This window comes from Pseudorasbora parva, chromosome 20, assembly GCF_024679245.1.
Source record: "Pseudorasbora parva isolate DD20220531a chromosome 20, ASM2467924v1, whole genome shotgun sequence".
In the NCBI taxonomy this organism is placed as follows: Eukaryota; Metazoa; Chordata; class Actinopteri; order Cypriniformes; family Gobionidae; genus Pseudorasbora; species Pseudorasbora parva.
Genome location: NC_090191.1, coordinates 20,583,919 through 20,606,306, shown reverse-complemented (window position 1 = coordinate 20,606,306; position 22,388 = coordinate 20,583,919). Strand labels below are relative to the sequence as shown.

Below are 22,388 nucleotides of genomic sequence, written 5' to 3'. Positions count from 1 at the left end.
GTCATTCTTATTTTTATATTTAACCTGGCCACAGCTCTCGTGAGAACCTCAACTCACTAGCGGGTGACTGAAGTGGCGAGTCTTCAGTCGCGATGCTCTCAACGTCCACCTCCTCAGAGCTGGATAGTTGGAGCACCGGTGCCCCGCCCAGGGAGGAAGAGACCGCAGAGCGGGCTTCCAAACCCCGAGACGAGACACTGGACGATACAGGTGAGGGCTGAGATAAGGCTGGGCCCGTCTCAAACCCCTCTGTAAAGTCCATGTGTGAACCCCACGACTGAAGCCACCGCTCTGCCTCGGCAGCAGCGGGACCAGAGCCGCGGGGAACACGAGCCGAGGCACCCTCCTCGAAGAGTGCCCGGCGGGAGCGCAGCGTTCTCAGTGGCATACGCTCACAGTGCTCGCAAGCAGCCCCCTCGAGGGCTGCCTGGGCATGCTGCGCTCCCAAGCAGGCTACACAAAGAGAGTGTGAATCCCCCCTCGTGATGTAGCGTGGGCAGGGATGAACACACCTCTTAAAGCTGCTTTCACTCGCCATTTTACTCTATCTATTTTATTTTCTCTTTGTTTGTTAATATATACTGCAATATTTAACAAAAGGGTGGAAAATCTCTGGATATAGACAGACAAAAACACCAAATAGACAGACAGGTTCACACAGATCGCTTGCTGAAGGCTCAGAAGCTAGTTCCTGTTTGTGATCGCGGACCTTTTATAGTCTCCGGTTGATGACGTCATCACGTCGGCGACGTCATCACGTCGGCGACGATCGATCTTTTTTCCGATGGAATGGTTCTACAGGTGCTTCACGACGCATTAACGCAGAGGCGTTCTCACAGCGTTTCGACGCAGCTCGAGTTCCCCGAAAGGGAACCACTGATCTATACAACTAATGTTTCATTAGCCAAGTCTTCCGAAGCCATACAAAAAAAAAAAAAAACATTTTGTGGATGAGCTGAAGACTGGAATTTAAGTGACAAAGTGTATGCTGGAACATTCTGCTACTGTAACTTCGAAATGAAAGTGTCATGAAAGCAAATAACAATTTTAATTTCAAACTCTTCCTTTCTGGCTTTGTTTAGATATTGGAGTTTGGGGAAATACTTCTAGAGAAAAAGATCTAGAGACCAAACAGCTTATTGGGAATTGAGAGAAGGAAAAGAGTGAGAAACTAATCTGATTATAAGCAAAGTCTTTTATTTAGATGCGTGTTGCAGTTTCTCCTATTCATAAGTAATAGGAGTGTACCGTCTTTGTATATCTATAGTATGCGGGGAGGCAAACTGTAATCAAGTACAGTACAAATGGAAAGATACACCCATTTAAACATAATTGTTGGTATGGTTAATAGAATAGATGGGTTTTTCAAGTAGATTTCAAGTAATCTTGTTTACTCTCTAGAAAGATAATACACCTGACGCAGTTGACAGATTTCATATAACCTGTCCAAAAAGAAGCCCTAGCAAAGAGCAGCAAGACAATTTATGATTGTTGCTTGTCAGGTTATATAAAATGACCCCAGTGAGGTCTTGGGTAGAACCCAAGGCAGACTGTGCCACATCAACAGTCTTTTGTCAAAGATGTCACCATGTCAAACTGTGCAATATAGATGATTGACAGCGTTGACTGGGAGATCAAGTGCATCACATGACAAATTGACATCATCATTGACACTTGAAGCGGACATGATACACAAGGAGTTTTGCAGTTGCCGGCCTTAAGATGTAATTTGTAATTTTAAAAACACTTAATAATTAGATATACACTCACCTAAAGGATTATTAGGAACACCATACTAATACTGTTTTTGACCCCTTTTCGCCTTCAGAACTGCCTTAATTCTACGTGGCATTGATTCAACAAGGTGCTGAAAGCATTCTTTAGAAATGTTGGCCCATATTGATATGATTGCATCTTGCAGTTGATGGAGATTTGTGGAATGCACATCCAGGGCACCAAGCTCCCGTTCCACAACATCCCAAAGATGCTCTATTGGGTTGAGATCTGGTGACTGTGGGGGCCATTTTAGTACAGTGAACTCATTGTCATGTTTCATAAACCAATATGAAATGATTCGAGCTTTGTGACATGGTGCATTATCCTGCTGGAATTAGCCATCAGAGGATGGGTACATGGTGGTCATAAAGGGATGGACATGGTCAGAAACAATGCTCGGGAAGGCCGTGGATTTAACCAATGCCCAATTGGCACTAAGGGACCTAAAGTGTGCCAAGAAAACACCCCCCACCACATAACACCACCACCAGTAGCCTACACAGTGGTAACAAGGCATGATGGATCCATGTTCTCATTCTGTGTGTGCCAAATTCTGACTCTACCATCTGAATGTCTCAACAGAAATCGAGACTCATCAGATCAGGCAACTGCATACTTCGGTTGTAACGAGTGGTTATTTCAGTCAAAGTTGCTCTTCAATCAGCTTGAATCAGTCAGCCCATTCTCATCGGACCTCCAGCATCAACAAGTCTTTTTCACCCACAGGACTGCTGCATACTGAATGTTTTTCCCTTTTCACACCATTCTTTGTAAACCCTAGAAATGGTTGTGCGTAAAAATCCCAGTAACTGAGCAGATTGTGAAATAATCAGATATGTGAAATAATGGTGCCGTCTGGCACCAACAACTATGCCACGCTCAAAATTGCTTAAATCACCTTTCCCTTTCTGACATTCAGTTTGGAGTTCATGAGATTGTCTTGACCAGGACCACATCCCTAAATGCATTGAAGCAACTGTCATGTGATTGTGGTTAATTAGATAATTGCATTAATGAAAAATTGAACAGGTGTTCATAATAATCATTTAGGTGAGTGTATATGCTGCATACAATTAGTAAGCTCTCCATGTCCCATTTAATGCATTCTTAGTAACAAGCTGTAATGTGCAGTGGTAGTACCACATTAATGGGGTAATGGGGTACAGGGAAACTCGGACAAGTCTACTGAGGTGAAACGTCCCCCTATCACCAAAAGATTTAGTGTTCTGGAAAGAAGTGTGTTTTGGAAAGAAATGTATTGTTACTCAGGTCCACTTCCACTTTAGATGGTGTGGCACAGGGGGTAAAACTCAGGAGCAAGTCTTTAAGGAACTAGCCATGACTTTCAGTATTCCCTTAGTACACCTGAACAAGGCATTTAACCCAAGCTTGCTCCAATTGCATCATCTCTGTAATAAGTGCATGCTGCAGGCATGGCTCCAGAGTTTTTGTAACTGGGCACAGGGAACTCGTAAATTGTGCTAAACATCTCTTTGGGGGAGTTCACCACCTCTTCATCTGTTGCAGTTGTTGTCCCAAAGAAATGTCAGTGCAGCACCTGTAAGGACCATAAATGTTTTCTGGATCTATATAGACCAGTGTTTCCCAACCTTAATCTTGGAGAATCCCCAACTGTACACATTTTGGATATATCTCTTATCAGTTATATCCATTTCAGGTATTGAAGTCTCTACGAACTGGCTGAAGAGTTGGATCAGTCGTTCACTATTCTCTGCATTAGTCTCCTCATGAGTGAGACTAATGAGTGAGATCATTTCAGACACGGAGTGCAGAGTAAGTCAGGGCTGCGTATTCCATCTTCTGCCTAGAAATGGGAATGCATTTGCCGTAACCCTCACAGTGCTTGGATATTCTCTATCTGAATGTACATTGGTTGTAAACTCATGATTTCAATATTGTCAACTATGGTTTTGGATGCCACTATAGCTGGTAGTTTCATCAAATAGTGCACCTTCACTGTCAGAAAAAAAGGTACAGTGCTGTCACTGGGGCGGTACCCTAAGGTACAAAGCCGAAAAGGTACTACTATGTACCTTTAAGGTACTAATTCACACTCTTAAAGTACTGATGTACTTTTAAGGTACTAATATGTACCATTTAGGGGGGAGTAAGGTACAAAGATGTACCTTTTTACGTTTGTACCTTAGGGTACCGCCCCAGTGACAGCACTGTACCTTTTTTTCTGAGAGTGTTTGGTATAGGGGGCTATTTCGCCATACACAGTGTAGGTGGGCTTTAGGACCATTGTTGGAAAAACCACTGGGCCCCCCAAAAATCGATCATTGATCTATCAGCCACTGATCTATAAAGTATGCACAGATATAGATGGCATCTACTTTCAAGCTTGAAAGTTCTTACTCTTACCTGGAGAAGTTCTGCTTCACATTCGAGACTTAACAAGCCAATAGGTCTACCAAATCATGGACTACCTCAATAACAGGTTGTAGTCCTGAGAAAACTGTATTTGTTCCCTCTCTATTTAAACTTTAACCTATAGATGGCAAAGGCTACTTTGTGGTAGAAGATACAATAATTTGTGTGGTGGTTTTGAAAAAAAAAAAAGTATATATATATATATATATATATATATATATATATATATATATATATATATATATATATATATATATATATATATATATATATATATATATATATACAGGAAGGCCAGAATAGACTTGTACAACTGCTATTTAAGCTGAATAGTCATCCAGAAAAAAAGAAAAAAAAATTCATCTGTAGCAATAGCAATATGTCTGTATCTAAAACTCTGATGCATACTCTGCAATCATGCTTCTGCAATGCGGTATCCGAGTACATTTTGACCGTTCTGAAGCTGCATGTTGCTTTTTTTTTCTTCTCTCTTTTCCCTGGAAGTAAGTATCAGTACGCTTGTCTTCCTGAAAATAAGCTTTAAGGAGTATTCTGCTTTTGATGCAGAAACAGTAGATTCATGGTTTCTATTTATATTTCTACTACATCCAGACAGATGGGAGAAGATCAAATTAGTATTAATATTTAGTGCAGTCCTTAAAAAGCATAACTGTGAACAAGCTTTTAGAGAAGATTTTCCAGCGTTTTTCTTCTAGTAATTTTTCATGATTTCTCTACTCTTGGGTCTGCTAGAGCAACAACACCAGCTCAAGTGAGCCCAGGGACTTGACCAAACCAATGATGGAGACAATCTCTATCATGGGAGCAATAAGTTTTACCCAATAGGTTTTTCAAATTTGACCAAAACTGAGTCTGACAGGCAGACTTTGCTGTAGTGGCTAGTTAATGGGACAATGTTATGATTGTTTTATGATCTGAGTCCCATCAGTGGAACGATAACAGGTTTTACTGTTAAGTCTTTCTCTCCTGTTCTTTGTTTTTCCATCTCTCTGAGAAGAAATATAAGAGCGCATGGTCTTTGAGTGGAAAACAATTGAAAAGCTTTTAGATTCTAAATACAAACCATTATACTCTTTTTTTTTTTTTTTTTTTTTTTTTTTGCAGTTTCTTGTTAAACAGCCTTTAAGCGCTGGTGTTTGAATTGTACTTGCTCTTCATGAGACATACTTTTTAATTTGTATTCTCTAAAGTTGTTTTCACAAAAACTAAATAGATAAAAGCTGTAAAAATGATTTAAACTCGTGGTCTAGATTTGGATTTGCCCCAGTGTGTTTGGTCATTTGGTAAAGTGGGTTTGATACAGAGATATGCTTTTTACAAACACTCTTAGGGAGAATTCTTGGGTTTTTTACGTAATAGGGGATGTTTTATGGTTATCACTTTATGAGTGAGTGTTCACCATAGAGTGCATTCTAACGCTGTAGGCAGTGATGAAGTTAAGAAAGAGATGCAGGAGAAAGCAGTGGTCATGATGCATAATTTGTTTCTCTGGTCTTCATTGGCCACAGCCTATTTTTGTACTTATTTGAGGTTTTCCTTCGAAAATTAGATGGACAAAAAAAAAAAAAAAAAAAAAAAGCTTAAAAAAGGAACCATGTACTTGTGTACATACATGCACATGAAAGAGATACAAATCATGGACTATAGTAGAATTACATATTTAAAGGCAAATAATGGCGTGTTCACTGTGTAAAATGTTTATTCTTAGGTTATGTGATCTTTGTGTGTAAATACAATTGTGTTATTTTCCATTCCATTACTCAGCTTTGGTTCTCATTTTGAAGGGATCTTCAGCAGCATTAGAGAGGGGGGGGGAGGCAGTCTTACTGTTCTTGGATACTTATTTCCCTATAGAAATGTCTTACTCTCTCTCTCTCTCTCTCTCTCTCTCTCTCTCTCTCTCTCTCTCTCTCTCTCTCTCTCTCTCTCTCTCTCTCTCTCTCTCTCTGCACCTGCTCTATGTTCAAATTGACAGCCGTTTCTCTTTCTGAAACCTCCAGCTGGCAGCTCAGCATAATAAACAGGCAAACAAGGGTGGAAGTAAAAATAATTCTCGTTTATTTATCGCTTTCATACAGACCACTTCAATTTTATGGAATAAACATTTCCGTGATTCCGAATATAGTCAATGTAGAGAAAGGCTTCAGTTAAACTTCTGAGGCTGGGATTTTTTAACCAAAAAAACTAACATTCTGTCATCTTTTACTAATGTTCATGTCATTGCAAACCTGTACCATTAACCATTTTTTTAAAATAATAAAAGACCCATAAAAGGTGATACATTTGTTATTTTTGTGTTCCATAGAGGTAAGAAAGTGATTCATTAGAAACCAACACTTTTTACTATGATACTTTTTTCAGTATCGTGTGTGTGTGTGTGTGTGTGTGTGTGTGTGTGTGTGTGTGTGTGTGTGTGTGTGTGTGTGTGTGTGTGTGTGTGTGTGTGTGTGTGTGTGTGTGTGTGTGTGAGCCTGTTTATGTGGTTTATGAGGACACAAATTTGTATAACTACATGGGTATTACACTGGTATTACACTATAAATGTGGTTTATGAGGACATATCAAATGTCCTCATAATTCAAATGGCCTTAAAAACATACTAAATGATGTTTTTTTGAGAAAGTAAAAATGCAGAATGTTTCCTGTGATGGGTAGGTTTAGGGGCAGGGGCAGTGTAAGGGGATAGAAAATACGGTTTGTAGGGTATAAAATCCATTATGCCTATGGAGAGTCCCTGTAAACCACATAGACCAACAAGTGTGTGTGTGTGTGTGTGTGTGTGTGTGTGTGTGTGTGTGTGTGTGTGTGTGTGTGTGTGTGTGTGTGTGTGTGTGTGTGTGTGTGTGTGTGTGTGTGTGTGTGTGTGTGTGTTTGTGTGTGTGTGTGTGTGTGTGTGTGTGTGTGTGTGTGTGTGTGTGTGTGTGTGTGTGTGTGTGTGTGTGTGTGTGTTTATGAGGACACAAATTTGTATAACTTCATGGGTATTACACTGGTATTACAATATAAATGTGGTTTATGAGGACATTTCAAATGTCCTCATAATTCAAATAGCTTTAAAAACATACTTAGTGATGTTTTTTTGAGAAAGTAAAAATGGTGATGGGTAGGTTTAGGGGTAGGGGCAGTGTAAGGGAATAGAAAATACGGTTTGTACGGTATAAAATCAATTACGCCTATGGAGAGTCCCTGTAAACCACATAGACCAACATGTGTGTGTAGTGTGTAGTGGCTAGTTGATGGGACAATGTTATGATTGTTTAATAATCTGAGTCCCATCAGTCCATGAAAATGTTGTACTTGGCGAAATCACATTCACAGTCACCCCATACACGAAGGTCTGGGCTAGGTCCAGCTGGCCGTAGAGTCACCCATGCATGTAATCTGTCATGTCTGCTTAATACCTTATTTTTCCTTATACTATCTCTCCCTTTTGATAGCTGTGTGGTGGATGAGATGGATTTCTCCGGGATGGAGCTGGATGAGGCTCTACGGAAGTTTCAGGCTCATATCCGTGTGCAGGGTGAAGCGCAGAAAGTGGAGAGACTGATAGAGGCATTCAGGTGAGACTCCAGACACTGTTACACTCTCTTACACAGACATAAACGCTCTAGCTACCTTCATGTGTGAGGGGAAGATAAGAGCAGAGGCTGATGGGATACCTGTGCTTATGAACTTTTTCCAGCCCTGTAGCACTAAAGGATAAAAATGCATGCAGAAGGCTCTCCAATCAATCGCATTCTCAAGCTATGGTGCTGTTACATTAAAGAAAAAGCGCTGCTGCAATAGCTACTTTCTGTTTATATTGGAAATCAATTAAGCAGTTGAGATGAAACATTTTTGGGAAGTTTATATGCAACAATAACAAAACTGTGTAAGCAATATCACTTCGATTTTGCAAATGTAAACGTTGCTCCTTTACCACAGACGGTAGTGCGGCTTTCCGTGACAATGGTGGTCTGTTTATCTAAATAATCATCTTCCTAGAACAATTACTTTACATTCATATGCAGTAGAGGCTCTTATTGAGATTTTGAATCATATTGCAGTTGCAGCTATCAACGCTTCTGGGGTGATAGCCAAATATCCGTTTGTTTCATTATGCGCGCGTGTGTGTGCGTTTGTGTGTGTGTGTGTGTGTGTGTGTGCGATGCACACGTCTGCATCTGTCTGCGAGACACTGGTTTATAAATAACTGTGGTTGCATAACACAATCCAGGCTGTTCCCGGCAGTCTCTCCTGCATCGTCTTTGATATTTCCCAATTCTAAAAACAGAATGGGTAAATGGATGTGAAATATAACATTTATAAAGGACAATACAGCTGTTCTTTTTAATGAATGAAAGGCCTTCCTCATTAATGTAGTTTAAAATGTACCTGAAATGTTAAACCTCAGTGTACCACCAAAGTCGATCATGTAAATTCAAAATATAGAAATTGGAAACACTGTGTGTCTACTTACATTTTTACAAAATATGGTTGCAATCACTGCAGTCTCCTGCTGAAATGAACACTAGTGGCTCTAAAACACCAGCCACTTGTATTCCTTTTCACACATATTATGAATACGGGGCAGATTATGGATTAGTAAGGACTTGTTTTGAAGCATTTGTCACATAACCAGCTCCATTTGTGTGGCTAGTTTGCTACATAGTAAACCTGGTCAGAAGTATGGGATTTTAACACTATGGGTTAATGTTTAAATCCCACATTGGCTTACACTGAATGAGAGAGGCAAGTAATAGTAGGAGAATATTGTAGAAAATGTAGAATCTAAATATATAATAATATATAAAAATATTATATATATATATATATATATATATATATATATATATATATATATATATATATATATATATATATATATATATATATATATATATATATATATATATATATACTTTAGGAAAATTTTTAGGTTAAACATTTTTGTCCAGGAAATTTTTAAGTTAATCTTGATCGTTATACCTTTGTGAGTACAATCTATGGAACATTTTTTTTTACTTTTTTTTCCGGCTACACTGAGTTCCCACGGGACTTCAGCGCAAGTCTACAGCTAGCTGTCTAAAACACCATTTAAGTGAATTTAAACAATGGCTAAGTGGCTAAACACATCTCGTTGTCATGTAAGGGCCCTGTCCATGTTGGACAGACATTTTAATTGCATTTTGTTAAGAGGCAAAAAGACAACCTTTACGTGTATGCCCCCATAACTGGTGGTTTAGCTGAGTGGGGGCTCTGGGCATTAACTGTAATAGCTCCGTGTTGCAAGCACCAATCTGCTTCGTTGTTGTTGTTTTAGTTTTTTGTTTTTTCTAAAGACTGTACTCAAAAAAGGTATAACAATCAAGATTAACTTAAAAATTCCCTGGAGTTTTCCTTCAAGCTATAAGCAGCAGAAGGGTCTATTTAAAATAAACTTTAAAATGTTAAAATAAACAGCTTTTGTTTGTCTCTTTATTTTTTCCTGTTGTTTTCAGTCAGCGCTACTGTATGTGTAACCCAGACGTGGTGCAGCAGTTCCACAATCCTGACACAATCTTCATACTTGCATTTGCCATCATCCTCCTGAACACGGACATGTACAGTCCCAACATCAAACCTGACCGTAAGATGATGCTGGAAGACTTCATCCGCAACCTAAGAGGTGAGACAGAAGGAAATAGAAAAGAAACAAACAGCAAATTCATTAAAATTGATCAAGGGTTGACCAAATACAAAACCAAACCTGTAAATAGTTAAATTAAAATAATGTGATTATGCATTTTATTATTTACATTGAGGTAAAAAAGGTATTTATTCAGCCATCAATTGTGCAAGTTCTCCCACTTAAAAATATGAGAGATGCCTGTAATTTTCATCATAGGAACACTTCAACTAAGAGAGACAAAATGACAAAAGTAAAAAATCCAGATTTTTAAAGAATTGTTTTTGCAAATGATGGTGGAAAATAAGTATTTGATAAATAACAAAAGTTAATCTCAATACTTTGTTATATACCATTTGTTGGTAATGACAGAGGTCAAGCGCTCTCTGTAAGTCTCCACAAGGTTTTTACACAATGTTGTTGGTATTTTGGCCCATTCCTCCATGCAGATCTCCTCTAGAGCAGTGGTGTTTTGGGGCTTTCGCTGGGCAACACAGATTTTCAACTCCCTCCAAAGATTTTCTATGGGGTTGAGATCTAGAGACTGGCAAGGCCACTCCAGGACTCTGAAATTCTTCTTATGAAGCCACTCTTTCATTGCCCGGTCGGTGTGTTTGGGATCATTGTCATGCTGAAAGACAGAGCCACATTTCATCTTCAATGTCTTTGCTTATGGAAGGAGGTTTTTACTCAAAATCTCATGATACATGGCCCCATTCATTCTTTCCTTTACACGGATCAGACGTCCTGGTCCCTTTGCAGAAAAACAGCCCAAAGCAGGATGTTTCCACCCCATGCTTCACAGCAGGTATAGTGTAACTCAGCATTCTTTCTCCTCCAAACACGAGAAATTAAGTTTTTACCAAAAAGTTATATTTTGGTTTCATCTGACCAAATGACATTCTCCCAATCATCTTCCAGATCATCAAAATGCTCTCTAGAAAACTTCAGATGGGCCCATACATGTACTGGCTTAAGTAGGGGGACACATATGGCACTGCAGGAGTCCCTGGTGGTGTAGTGTGTTACTGATGGTAGCCTTTGTTACTTTGGTCCCAGCTCTCTCCAGGTCATTTACTAGGTTCCCTTCTGGTTCTGGGATTTTTGCTCACTGTTCTTGTGATCATTTTGACCCCTCAGGGTGAGATCTGTCATGGAGCCCCAGACCGAGGGAGATTATCAGTGGTCTTGTATGTCTTGATTTCTTCACACCAAGCTGCTTACCTATTGCAGATTCAGTCTCCCCAGCCTGGTGCAGTTCTACAATTTTGTTTCTGATTGCCTTTAACAGCTCTTTGGCCTTGGCCATAGTGGAGTTTGGAGTCTGATTGTTTGAGGTTGTGGACAGGTGTCTTTTATACTGATGACAAGTTCAAACAGGTGCCATTAATACAGGCAACGAGTGGAGGACAGAGGAGCCTCTTAAAGAAGATGTTACATATTCGTGAGAGCCAGAAATCGTCTCGGGTTATGAATATAACCCATGTTCCCTGAGAGGGAACGAGACACTGCGTCATCGTAGATGACACATCGGGGAACGCCCTCGGCGTGACGCTGCTGAGTTCATATCAAAAAAGTCCAATCTTGATTGGTGTTGCGTAATGACGTAACGAGTGACGGCATACCCGGAGGTATAAAGGGACGCCGGCACAAGCAAACGCAGCTTACTGCTATGAAGCGGGCCGCTCTGTAGATAGGCGGGGCTACGAGACGCAGTGTCTCGTTCCCTCTCAGGGAACATGGGTTATATTCATAACCCGAGACGTTCCCTTTATCGAGGGAACTCGCACTGCGTCATCGTAGATGACACATCGGGGAACGAGTACCCACTAGTCCTCGCCTATCTTGCACCCCATGACATGAACCGGAGTGCATAATCAGGGGGCGAGCACCCTAGCGCCTGGCGTCACCGGGAGGTGCAGACTATAATACCTCACGAAGGTATGCGGTGTGGCCCACCCAGCCGCCTCGCAAATCTCTTGCAGAGAAGCTCCGGAAAGGAGGGCTACCGAGGAGGCCATGCCCCTGGTAGAATGAGCCCTCACGGCTATAGGTGAAGGCAAGTTGCGCACCTGATAGGCCGTTGCTATTGCCTGGACAATCCAGTTACTAATTGTCTGTTTCGCTGCAGGCAGCCCCTTCCTAGGTGGACCAAAGCACACTAACAACTGGTCTGACTTCCTCCACTGGGCAGACCTCTCCAAATAAATCCTCAATGCCCGCACCGGGCAGAGGAGGTGAAGCCTGCCCTCATCTGCCGTCACATGAGGCGGGGGATGAAAAGCCTGGAGAACCACCGACCGTACCGCCTTAGACGGTACCTTGGGGACGTATCCCGGGGTCGGCCGCAAGATAGCTTGCACGTTGCCTGGGGCAAACTCCAAGCAATTGGGTGTTACTGCCAATGCCTGAAGGTCCCCCACCCTCCTCAGAGAGGTGATGGCTAAGAGAAAAGCTACCTTAAGCGTGAGGTTCTTGGCCTCAGCCAACTCCAGCGGTTCGAAGGGGGCCTCAACCAACCCTTCGAGAACCACTGCCAGATCCCACGCAGGGATCCTAGAACGAGCCACAGGTCTCATCCTCCGCGCCCCTCGGAGGAACCGTACAACCAGATGGTGCCTCCCCAGAGGTCCTTCACCTAATGGTGCGTGGAAAGCTCCTATCGCTGCCACATACACCTTAAGTGTGGACGGGGTAAGCCCGGCGGAAAACCGATCTTGCAGAAACTCCAGTACTGAAGCCACAGCGCAGTTCACTGGGTCTACTTCACGGTCTCTACACCATATGGAGAACACTCTCCACTTCAAGTTGTACAGCTTCCTGGTGGAAGGAGCCCTGGAGCTGAGTATAGTCTCCACGACACCTGCTGACAGCCCTTCCTCTATGAGCTCTGCCCCCTCAGGGGCCAAGCCCACAGGTTCCATAACTCTGGCTGGGGGTGAAATATCGAGCCCCCCGCCTGAGTCAACAGATCCCTCCTCAGAGGAATCTGCCATGGAAGGTCGTCTAGCAGGTCCATAATGTCGGAGAACCATACCCTGGTCGGCCACCGGGGTGCTATCAGAAGCAGGCGAATGCCTTCCCGGCGAACCCGCTCCAGAACTCCCGGGAGCAGAGCAATCGGGGGAAATGCGTACAGACGCAGCCTCGGCCACGCCTGTGACATGGCATCCAGGCCCAACGGAGCCGGATGCCTGAGGGAGAACCAAAGTGGACAGTGGGTCGTCTCTCGAGACGCAAACAAATCCACTTCCATTCGGCCGAACCTCTCGCATATGGCCTCCACCACCTCTGGATGGAGACGCCACTCCCCGGGCCTCAGCCCCTGCCTCGACAGGATGTCTGCTCCCTGGTTCTGGTCCCCCGGGATATAAACTGCCCTGAGAGAAGACAGTTTCCCGTGGGACCACAGGAGGACTTGATGCGCCAGTCTGTACAGAGAGCGCGATCTCAGACCCCCCTGATGATTTAGATACGATACCACGGCAGTGTTGTCGGATCGTATCAGGACATGGTGGCCGCGAAGGTCCTCGAGAAAACTCCTCAGAGCTTTCCCGACGGCCAGCATCTCTAGGCAGTTGATGTGCCATGAAGCATGCTGGGCTGTCCAAGGACCTCTCGCCCCTCGGCCTTCCATGACCGCGCCCCAACCAGTAAGGGATGCATCTGTTGAAACGGTTTTCCGGCAACACGATGCTCCCAATACTAGCCCCAGGGACAGAAACCAAGGTTTCTTCCATATAACCAGGGAACGAATGCATTTGCGCGTTACCCTGATCATACGAAAGGGATTCCCCTTCGGAGAAAACCCCTTGGTTCTCAGCCACCACTGTAGCGGTCTCATGTGGAGCAGGCCGAGTGGAATCACACTGGACGCTGCTGCCATGAGACCCACCAGTCTCTGGAACTGTTTGACAGTGATGCTGTGGCCCAACCTTATACTTGAGACCTCCGCCCGTATGGTCTCGATACGTGCGGGTGACATGTGTGCCCGCATCGTTACCGAGTCCCACACTATTCCCAGGAACGTAATTCTCTGGGAGGGCGTCAACGTGCTCTTTTTCGCGTTGAGTCTCAACCCCAAACACCTCATGTGTGCTAGAACAGCATCTCGATGCTGAACTGCCATATCGTACGACCTGGCCATGATCAACCAGTCGTCGATATAATTCAGTACCCGGATGCCCTGGAGTCTTAGCGGAGCCAGGGCTGCATCCATGCACTTCGTGAAGGTGCGAGGTGACAAGGCTAGGCCAAAGGGAAGGACCCGATATTGGAACGCTTCGCCCCCGAAAGCGAACCTCAGGAACTTCCTGTGACTGGGAAGGATGGAAATATGGAAGTAAGCGTCCTTTAGATCTATCGTGACGAACCAGTCCTCGAACTGGATCTGACTCACGATAACAGGAATGGTTAGCATCCTGAACCTGTATCTCCTCAGAGACCGATTCAGAAGCCTGAGATCTAATATTGGACGCAACCCCCCATCCTTCTTGGGGACTATGAAGTACCGGCTGTAGAACCCGACCTCCCTTTCTGGCGGGGGGACCCTTTCTATCGCCCCTTTTTCCAGCAGAGAGCGTACTTCCTGCCCCATTACCCCCACCTGCTCGGGACCGACCACTGTCCAGACTATCCCCCCAAATTTCGGGGGGGGAACTCTGAACTGCAGTCTGTATCCCCGTTCTACAGTGCGCAGGGCCCACACAGAGATATTCGGAAGGCATGACCATGCGCCGAGATACTCTGATAAGGGGACCAGCCTCTCGAGGCTGGTCTGGGGTATCAACCGAACCTCTGCCTCGACCCCCTGAAGCGGATAACCGGCAGGGACTAATCGAGGCAGATTTTCGGTGTGTGAACGCAGTCACTGCTCTGCCGCAGATTTTATATGTGCTGGCCAGAGCCGCGCGCGAACATGGGGAAACGACGTACTCCGGAGCCCTTTTGACTGCGAGAGCACAACATCGATTTCCCGAGAGCCTCGGGGGGAGAACGACCTCGGTCGCTCCGCCCCGTGGGGGACAGCTCTCAGCGGTCCTGCCGCAGCTAGGACCGCTTGGAAGCCTTCTTGGCCTGAATAACCTCCCTCAGGTCGGTCTTCGGCTTTGAAGACTTCCCGCGAGAGCGTCGCTTCTTCTGCCAAGCTCCCTCAGGAGGGGCACGAGAAGCGACGCTCTGCTTCTGCACCTCACGGTGCGAGGAGCCCTCTGCTGGCCGAGACTGCCCGCTCGAGGCAGCCTTGCTGGAGGAGCCCCAGCGGCGAGGGATGAACTGGCTGAGAGCGGCCGCCTGCTTTTTCACCTCCTGAAACCTCTCGACGACGGTGCTCACAGCGCCGCCGAAAAGGCCAGAAGGCGAAACCGGGGAATCAAGGAGAAAGTGTCTGTCTCTCTCCCCGATCCCCGACAGGTTCAGCCAGAGATGCCTCTCCGCGCACACCAAACCCGCCATGGAGCGGCCGATATCACGGGCCGCTTGTTTGGTGACACGAAGAGACAAATCCGCTGCCTTCCTCAGCTCAGTCACATCCTCCGGAGAGGGACCCTCGCCCTCATCGAGCTCCTTCAGCAAGTCCGCTTGGTAGGCCTGCAGAACCGCAAGAGTGTGCAGGCACCCACCAGCGCGACCAGCCGCACTATATGCCCTCGCCACCAGCTTCGAAGTCTCTCGGCATGGTTTCGAGGGCAATGCCGGGGTCTTCAATGAAGCTGCTGTCTCGGGAGAGAGGTGGCCCGCGAGCGCCTCTTCTACCCTCGGCAGCGCAACATATCCCTTCTCAGACGCTCCCAGCACGTTAGCGAAGTCAAGTGCAGGGGGCGTAGTCAAACGTGCTGAGAAGGGTTTCTCCCACGCCCTGCACAGCTCACTGTGCAGGTCGGGGAAAAACGGCAGACCCCGGCGTGGAGGCTGGGCTCGACGCTTGAAGAAGCGCTCGTCCAGCTTGCTTGGCGGCTGGACGTGCACTTCCTCTTGTGGCCAATCTAAGCTCAGCTTGGCCACAGCGCGAGTCAAGACCTCCACGAGCTCCTCCATAGCCTGCGAGTGGGGTGGCGACTGCCCCACTGCGCCTGCTTCGGTGCTCATTGTCAACGATCCCTCGGAATCGGACAGCATGAGCACCTGATCCTCCGCCTCGCGGGAAGAAGCCGCAGCGCGGGCTTCCACACGTGGCGGAAGATCCTCTGAATCGTCAGAGGAAGAGAGAGATGCCTCAACATTCCCTAATCCTGCTGACAGATCCAGCTGCGAGCCCCACGACCTGCGGCGCCGCTCTGCCTCGGCAACAGCGGGCCCAGAACCGCGAGGCTCGCGAGGCTGACCGGCTTCGTCAAAGACCGCCAGCCGCGAGCGCAGTACTCTCAGCGGCAGCTTATCACATTCGCCGCAAGCCGCTCCCTCGAGAGCGGCCCGGGCGTGCTGCATGCCGAGACACTGCACACAGAGCTGGTGTGTGTCCGTGCCCGAAATAAAGCGAGGACAGGGAGGCACACACCGTCTGAACTGCTCGCTCGCCATATCTAATGATATAATAAGCCCTACGGGACAAACAACACCAAATAGACAGACAGAACACAGAGCGCGACCGCTGAAAGCAGGAAGCTGCGTTTGCTTGTGCCGGCGTCCCTTTATACCTCCGGGTATGCCGTCACTCGTTACGTCATTACGCAACACCAATCAAGATTGGACTTTTTTGATATGAACTCAGCAGCGTCACGCCGAGGGCGTTCCCCGATGTGTCATCTACGATGACGCAGTGCGAGTTCCCTCGATAAAGGGAACTTGTTTTTTTTTTGTAGGTGACAAAATACTTATTTTTTTCTTCTTGAAGTGGGCTATTTGTGTTTTATTTTACATAAAACCTATTATATTAGAAATTGTACAATTATACTTTGGAATTTACTTCTAATTCAAAAGAAAATATAGCCAATGTCGATAATGTCATTGTAATAATTGTAAAGCAATTTTTTTAGTCAAGTCACCGTTATTTATAAAGCGCTTTTTACAATACAGACTGTTTCAAAGCAGCTTTACAGTGATAACAGGAAAATTATGCAACACAGTTCACAATTCTGTACTTGTTTTTCTAGAAGAAAATAGTGTCATAGTCCATCTTAAATAAGTTAATTTAGGTCATTTATCTATACAGCCACTCTAGAGGAAACAGTGATGTCATTGTTCAGATCAGTTCAATTCTCATACAATGGTGTCAATGCAGGCAGATCAGTAATAAAATATAGTTGAATATTTAGTCTCCCCAACTAAGCAAGCCAAAAGTGACAAAGGGACAATGGCAATGAATCAAAACTCCATCTGGTTGAAGATCAGAGTCATCACGCCAGAGAAGGGTTTGTTGAGGATCAGTTACCACTGGCTGTCATGTCTATGAGGCCTTCATGGGGGAGAGTCTAGTTGACACAATCTCTACAGACACTTCTGGGATGTGTTGTGGTCATACTTCTGCATATATATATATATATATATATATATATATATATATATATATATATATATATATATATATATATATATATATATATATATATATATATATATATATATATATATATATATATATATATATATATATTTGTATTTTTTTTATGTAAACTACCAGTGCATTTCACACAATAGAAATGGTGTTGCATTATGTGTTGTATTGTCTATAAGGACACAGTGTGTATTTGACTGTATTAAATGTGCACTTGTAGTCTAGTCTTAAAAGTGTATAAAAAAAACTGCACTTGCAGATATTATAAGATTAATGAAAACCACTTAAGTATGCCGTCTAAAAGCAGTCTAAAATTCAGTGAATTACAAATAATATAAATTTGAATTATAATGCATTTTCAATTATGGAATCCAATTGTGGATTAAATACTATATTGTCATTCAGTCATCTGTGTTGGATTGCACCATAATGGAGACAGAAGAACCCCCTCTGACAACGAACATTGTAAAATGAATTGCCGTTGCATAACGGATGATCTCAGGAGGAGTATGCAGAGGAGATCCTGAACTTGTATAATGAGGCGTGCTGGGATGATGAGGCTATCAAGTACATCTTTTGGAGGGGGATGGAGGACATCTTAGACCGGTGCTGCTTGTGGAGGAGGACCACCTTCCCTTTGTTGACTTCGTCAGCTGTGCCTTGTGGGTGTGTGGATCCTCCTTCACAGTGGCAGTCGTCAAAGAAGACACCATCAACATCAGGTCCCTAGAGCCTGTAACATTAGGCATGCTGGGATGATGAGGTTCTCAAGTACATATTTTGCAGGGGGATGGACAACATCTTAGACTGGTGCTCCTTGTTGAGGAGGACCAGCTTCCCTTTGTTGACTTCATCAGCTGTGCCTTGTGGGTGTGTGGATCCTCCTTCACAGTGGCAGTCATCGAGGAAGACACTATCAATATCAGGTCCCTAGAGCCTGTACCATCACCAGCAGCTATCTCCCTGTCTGCTTCAGTCTGAAAGCCTTATCTTCCCAGCCTGGAGAGCCCTGGAACTAATGGAAGATATTCTCCCAAGAATCTAGTGATGACAACTGAGCCTGCTATGGAACTGAGCCAGCACTCACCATGGCCCAAAAGCCTTAGCCATCTCCAGCCATGGAGCAAGAGCCATTCACTCCATCCGTCCCAAAGCCAGAGCCATTTGCCACAATTGTCCCAAGGCTGGAAGCCACCTTTACGTGTGCCCCATAGTCAATGGCATTGGGACAACCAACATCTGAGCCAGTGGAGGAGCTCTGGCTCATTGACTTTGAGACAGAAACAGCTACCACCCTTATCCCAGCTACTGTTGGATCCCCTGGCTACACCTTAGTCTTTAAGGCCTATGTCTCCACCTTGGCTGGTCATCCTTTCTGCTCTTGACCTTGGCTCTGCTCTCTATCAGCTCAGCCATGGTCCACCATCACTCGGGCTCCACTGGACTCCCTCATCCCTCCAGGTTTGCCTTGATCACTTGTCATCCTGGTTACACCATGGACTTCCTCACCTTCAGCTGTGGCTAAACCTTCCACCCCTTTGGCTCTACCTTCCTTCCGGCTCCTCCATTGTCCTCACTTCCTGCAGGGTCACCCCATTCTGCCATCATCTCCATCTTGGTCCATCAAGCCAACAGATGCCCCTTGGACTTACTTGCCTTTAGTTTCACAGAGGCACTCATCTTCATGGTTTTGTTGTAGTCTCCACCCTGTCCAGCTCTGCCTCCTTCGGTTGACCCCCAGGCTATGCACAGGAGGCTCCACCCAGGCTCCTTCCTCATTCGGCTCTACCCTGGTGTTCCCCTCTGTAAACTCTTCCAGTTCCCTGTCAATCACCAGTTAAGGCAGGTGTTCACTGTGCGAATTCGGACAATCGGGAGTTCGTGAGATATTGCAGATGCTACGAGTCAGTTATTTTGATCATCGCATCAAATTAGCGTGTGTATGAGTGTATGTGTGTGTGTGTGTGTGTGTGTGTGTGTGTGTGTGTGTGTGTGTGTGTGTGTGTGTGTGTGTGTGTGTGTGTAGCCTACGCTGTATGGTTGCAGCCACTGAGCTATAGCCTAATAATACTCATAGATCGAGCCTATGTGATGTGGTTGTGCATGATTTGGCAATAGGGGACAGCCATACGCTGTTGAAAATCGGGCCAACTCCCCGAACTTTTTAAAACATGCTTAAAAATTAACGTAAGGTCCTCTTAACGTGCTCGGCTCGTTTCGCATTTCCTTTCACACGGTGTAAGCCAAGGCCATTCGAGCATCCACGATGTCAACACGATTTCTCCTGAGAGAAAAAAATCGTCTGCGAGTTCGTACGACAGCAAAAAATGCACCATGTACGCCCGCCTTTACTCAGCCTCCTCCTAAACACCCTTCCTCTCTCCTCCTTTGGCCTAAAGGTTACGTTGTGAGGATTTGCCTTGTGGTAGTTTGGAATACTGTCAGGTTTATGTTCTGTGTTACTGTGTTTTCGTTCCTGTCTTTCAGTTCAGTATGACAATTGCTCCCTGATAGTTGTCTTGTTTACAGATCAGCCACACCTGTGTTTTGTTTAATTTTGTTTAATATAGTTTAAATATAAACAGGGATTAACACCTTTTTAGTTAATCCCTGTTTATATTTAAATCTCGGTTCTCGTCAGTGTTAGATGTGTGCGTATGTATTCTCCAAGGAGTATTTTGGTTTTGCAGATTCTGTCATTGTCATTCATGTTGGATTAGACCATAATTTTGACACTTAAGTATATTCTTTTAAATTATATTAATTCTGTAATAAGTTCTGTTTTTTAAAGTATACTAAAGTGTCATTTCTCATGCTTGGAATTTTTTCTGCATTTCCTTTTGTACATACAGATCTAGTTTTCCAATGCATATACCCATACGCTTACACTTTCTCTTCATTATAAGTTGGGTCAGGATCATTTCACATGACTAACTGAGTGGGCGAAACCTAATTAACCATCAAAATATAATGCTATTGAAATTGCCCTACAGCACAACCATTTAATGAAAATCGCCCAGTGACATCAGCGCTCTAATAATCTAAGAGTGTAAACTTTTAGTTTCCATTACTCTGTGAAAAAAACACTCAAAGAACAAAGAATCATAAAAGAATCATCAAATGAACAATATTACAGTAACACTTTACAATAATGCTCTATTTATTGGCAATGGTTAACTACATTAGTTAACATGAACTAACAATGGAAAAAGTGTATGCAAGCATTTATTAATCTTAGTTCATATAAATTACATGTTCCAAAGTTGCATCTGTTAATATTGTAGACATGAGCTAACAGTGAACAATTAATACATACTGTAACATATTTATTGCTCATTGTTAATTAATGCATTAACAAATGTTTACAAAAGGGACTTTATTGTAAAGTGTTACAGATATTACAATATTTTGATATCATCTAAACCTAATTTTGCTGTCTGCAACTTTCAGTAAATGTTGCAGCTCTACGTATTTCGTCTCTCATTTACATAAAGTTAAGCATTTTTCCACTTACACTTACTCCACTCAGCTGCCAATCCCACAATCCCACACATCACTCAGCCCTCTCCCGTAGGGTTAGGGGGAAAAAAAAGGATATTTTAAATTCAACTTCTTTATCTATCTCCTCATCTGATTTTGCATAACATCCCCTGATGTTTTCGTGACCCCTCGAGTCTCCCTATAATTTCATTAGGCTTAATCTCTTTTGCTGCATATTATGTTCATAATGCAGATCTAGCCTAGTGGTTAGATAAACCACTTTTTCTACAGACAAATGCATACAATGGGAAAAAAGACCTTGACTATTCTTCAAGAGTCTGTATAAACAAAAATCAATAATTATTAACAAAAGCATATCTTGAAGTTTAATATAACTTCAACTCTGGTAACATACCAACATAACACACATAAGGTGATTAAAAGCACCACAGGAATGTTGTGGACAAAGAACTGTGAAAATGTATTTTTTTTTTTTTGTTAAAAGAAAATAAGATAATACCTAAAATATGTGTTTATTTTGTGTTAAAGGCTGTTGCATAATGGCAGGATATATAATAATAAGTAAAACATATTTTTTCTATGAAAATATACTATTCCATTCTTTTTTGTGTGTTTCATATAATCTTATTTTATATCATATTTTTGTTGTTACTTAGGTGTTGATGATGGTGCAGATATTCCAAAGGACATGGTAGTGGGAATATATGAGCGTATTCAGCTGAGGGAATTACGGTCGAATGAGGACCACGTCACTTATGTCACCAAGGTGGAGCAAAGCATTGTGGGAATGAAAACGGTGAGTTTTCAGTTCGGGCTTTTCTTTGCAGGTGATATCCGAATCAGACTGCATCCAAGTGATTTGATGCATGAATTGAATGTTTTAACATTCCTCCATCATGAATATTACAAGCAATTATTTTATATGCATACGGAATACCACCCTGGGACCTTATTAAATATGAATATATTGTATCTTTAAACCAGGTGTCCTGCTGTTTCACCTCTACCATCTCTAAATGCTGCATGCATGGAGTGGCGTAATATAATAATTCATTGGGCAGTTGGTGATTCATTGCAGCTCATGCCTGTAGCATTGCTGCCATTCCTCATTACTGCAAACGAAGAACTGTGGCATTAAATAACCTCACAGGTCTTTTTTTTTCTTCATTACCTTTCTTTAGATTTACCCCTCACTGTAAGCTGTTTCCCACCATCATAACTATGCTAAATGTGAAAAATGAACCACTATTTTTATCTTTTTGCCAGTAAAATGCTCTTAATAAAGCTAATTTTACTTGAGAAGGAAAATGACATATTATGATTGTAGAGTCTATTTCCATATTTTAGAGTAAATTTTTTTGGCAGTTTTTCTCTTTCTCTCTCCTAAAATATGCTAGGTTTAGCGGGACTTGGGCGGGACTTGGGCGCTGAACATGTTGATTGGTTTAGCATTTTCTTTCAACTGACATTTTTAAAAGTCTTTTGCGAGGTTCGTTGTGCATTCAGTAAATATCAGTCTTGCTCTCTGTCTGATGGCGCGCGTTCGTCTCAGCCATC

At 43.6% G+C, this 22,388-nt stretch overlaps 1 protein-coding gene across 3 annotated transcripts in view; it reads left to right on the top strand.

Annotated features, from left to right (window-relative positions):
- Positions 1 to 22,388, top strand: part of iqsec3a (IQ motif and Sec7 domain ArfGEF 3a) — a 177,139-nt gene that overhangs the window by 119,921 nt on the left and 34,830 nt on the right. For all 3 annotated transcript variants that reach the window (XM_067428474.1, XM_067428473.1, XM_067428475.1), the window contains exons 6-8: positions 7,629 to 7,751; positions 9,672 to 9,838; positions 21,488 to 21,627. In XM_067428474.1, the coding sequence (XP_067284575.1) occupies positions 7,629 to 7,751; positions 9,672 to 9,838; positions 21,488 to 21,627 (430 nt within the window). The remainder of the gene's footprint in view (positions 1 to 7,628; positions 7,752 to 9,671; positions 9,839 to 21,487; positions 21,628 to 22,388) is intronic.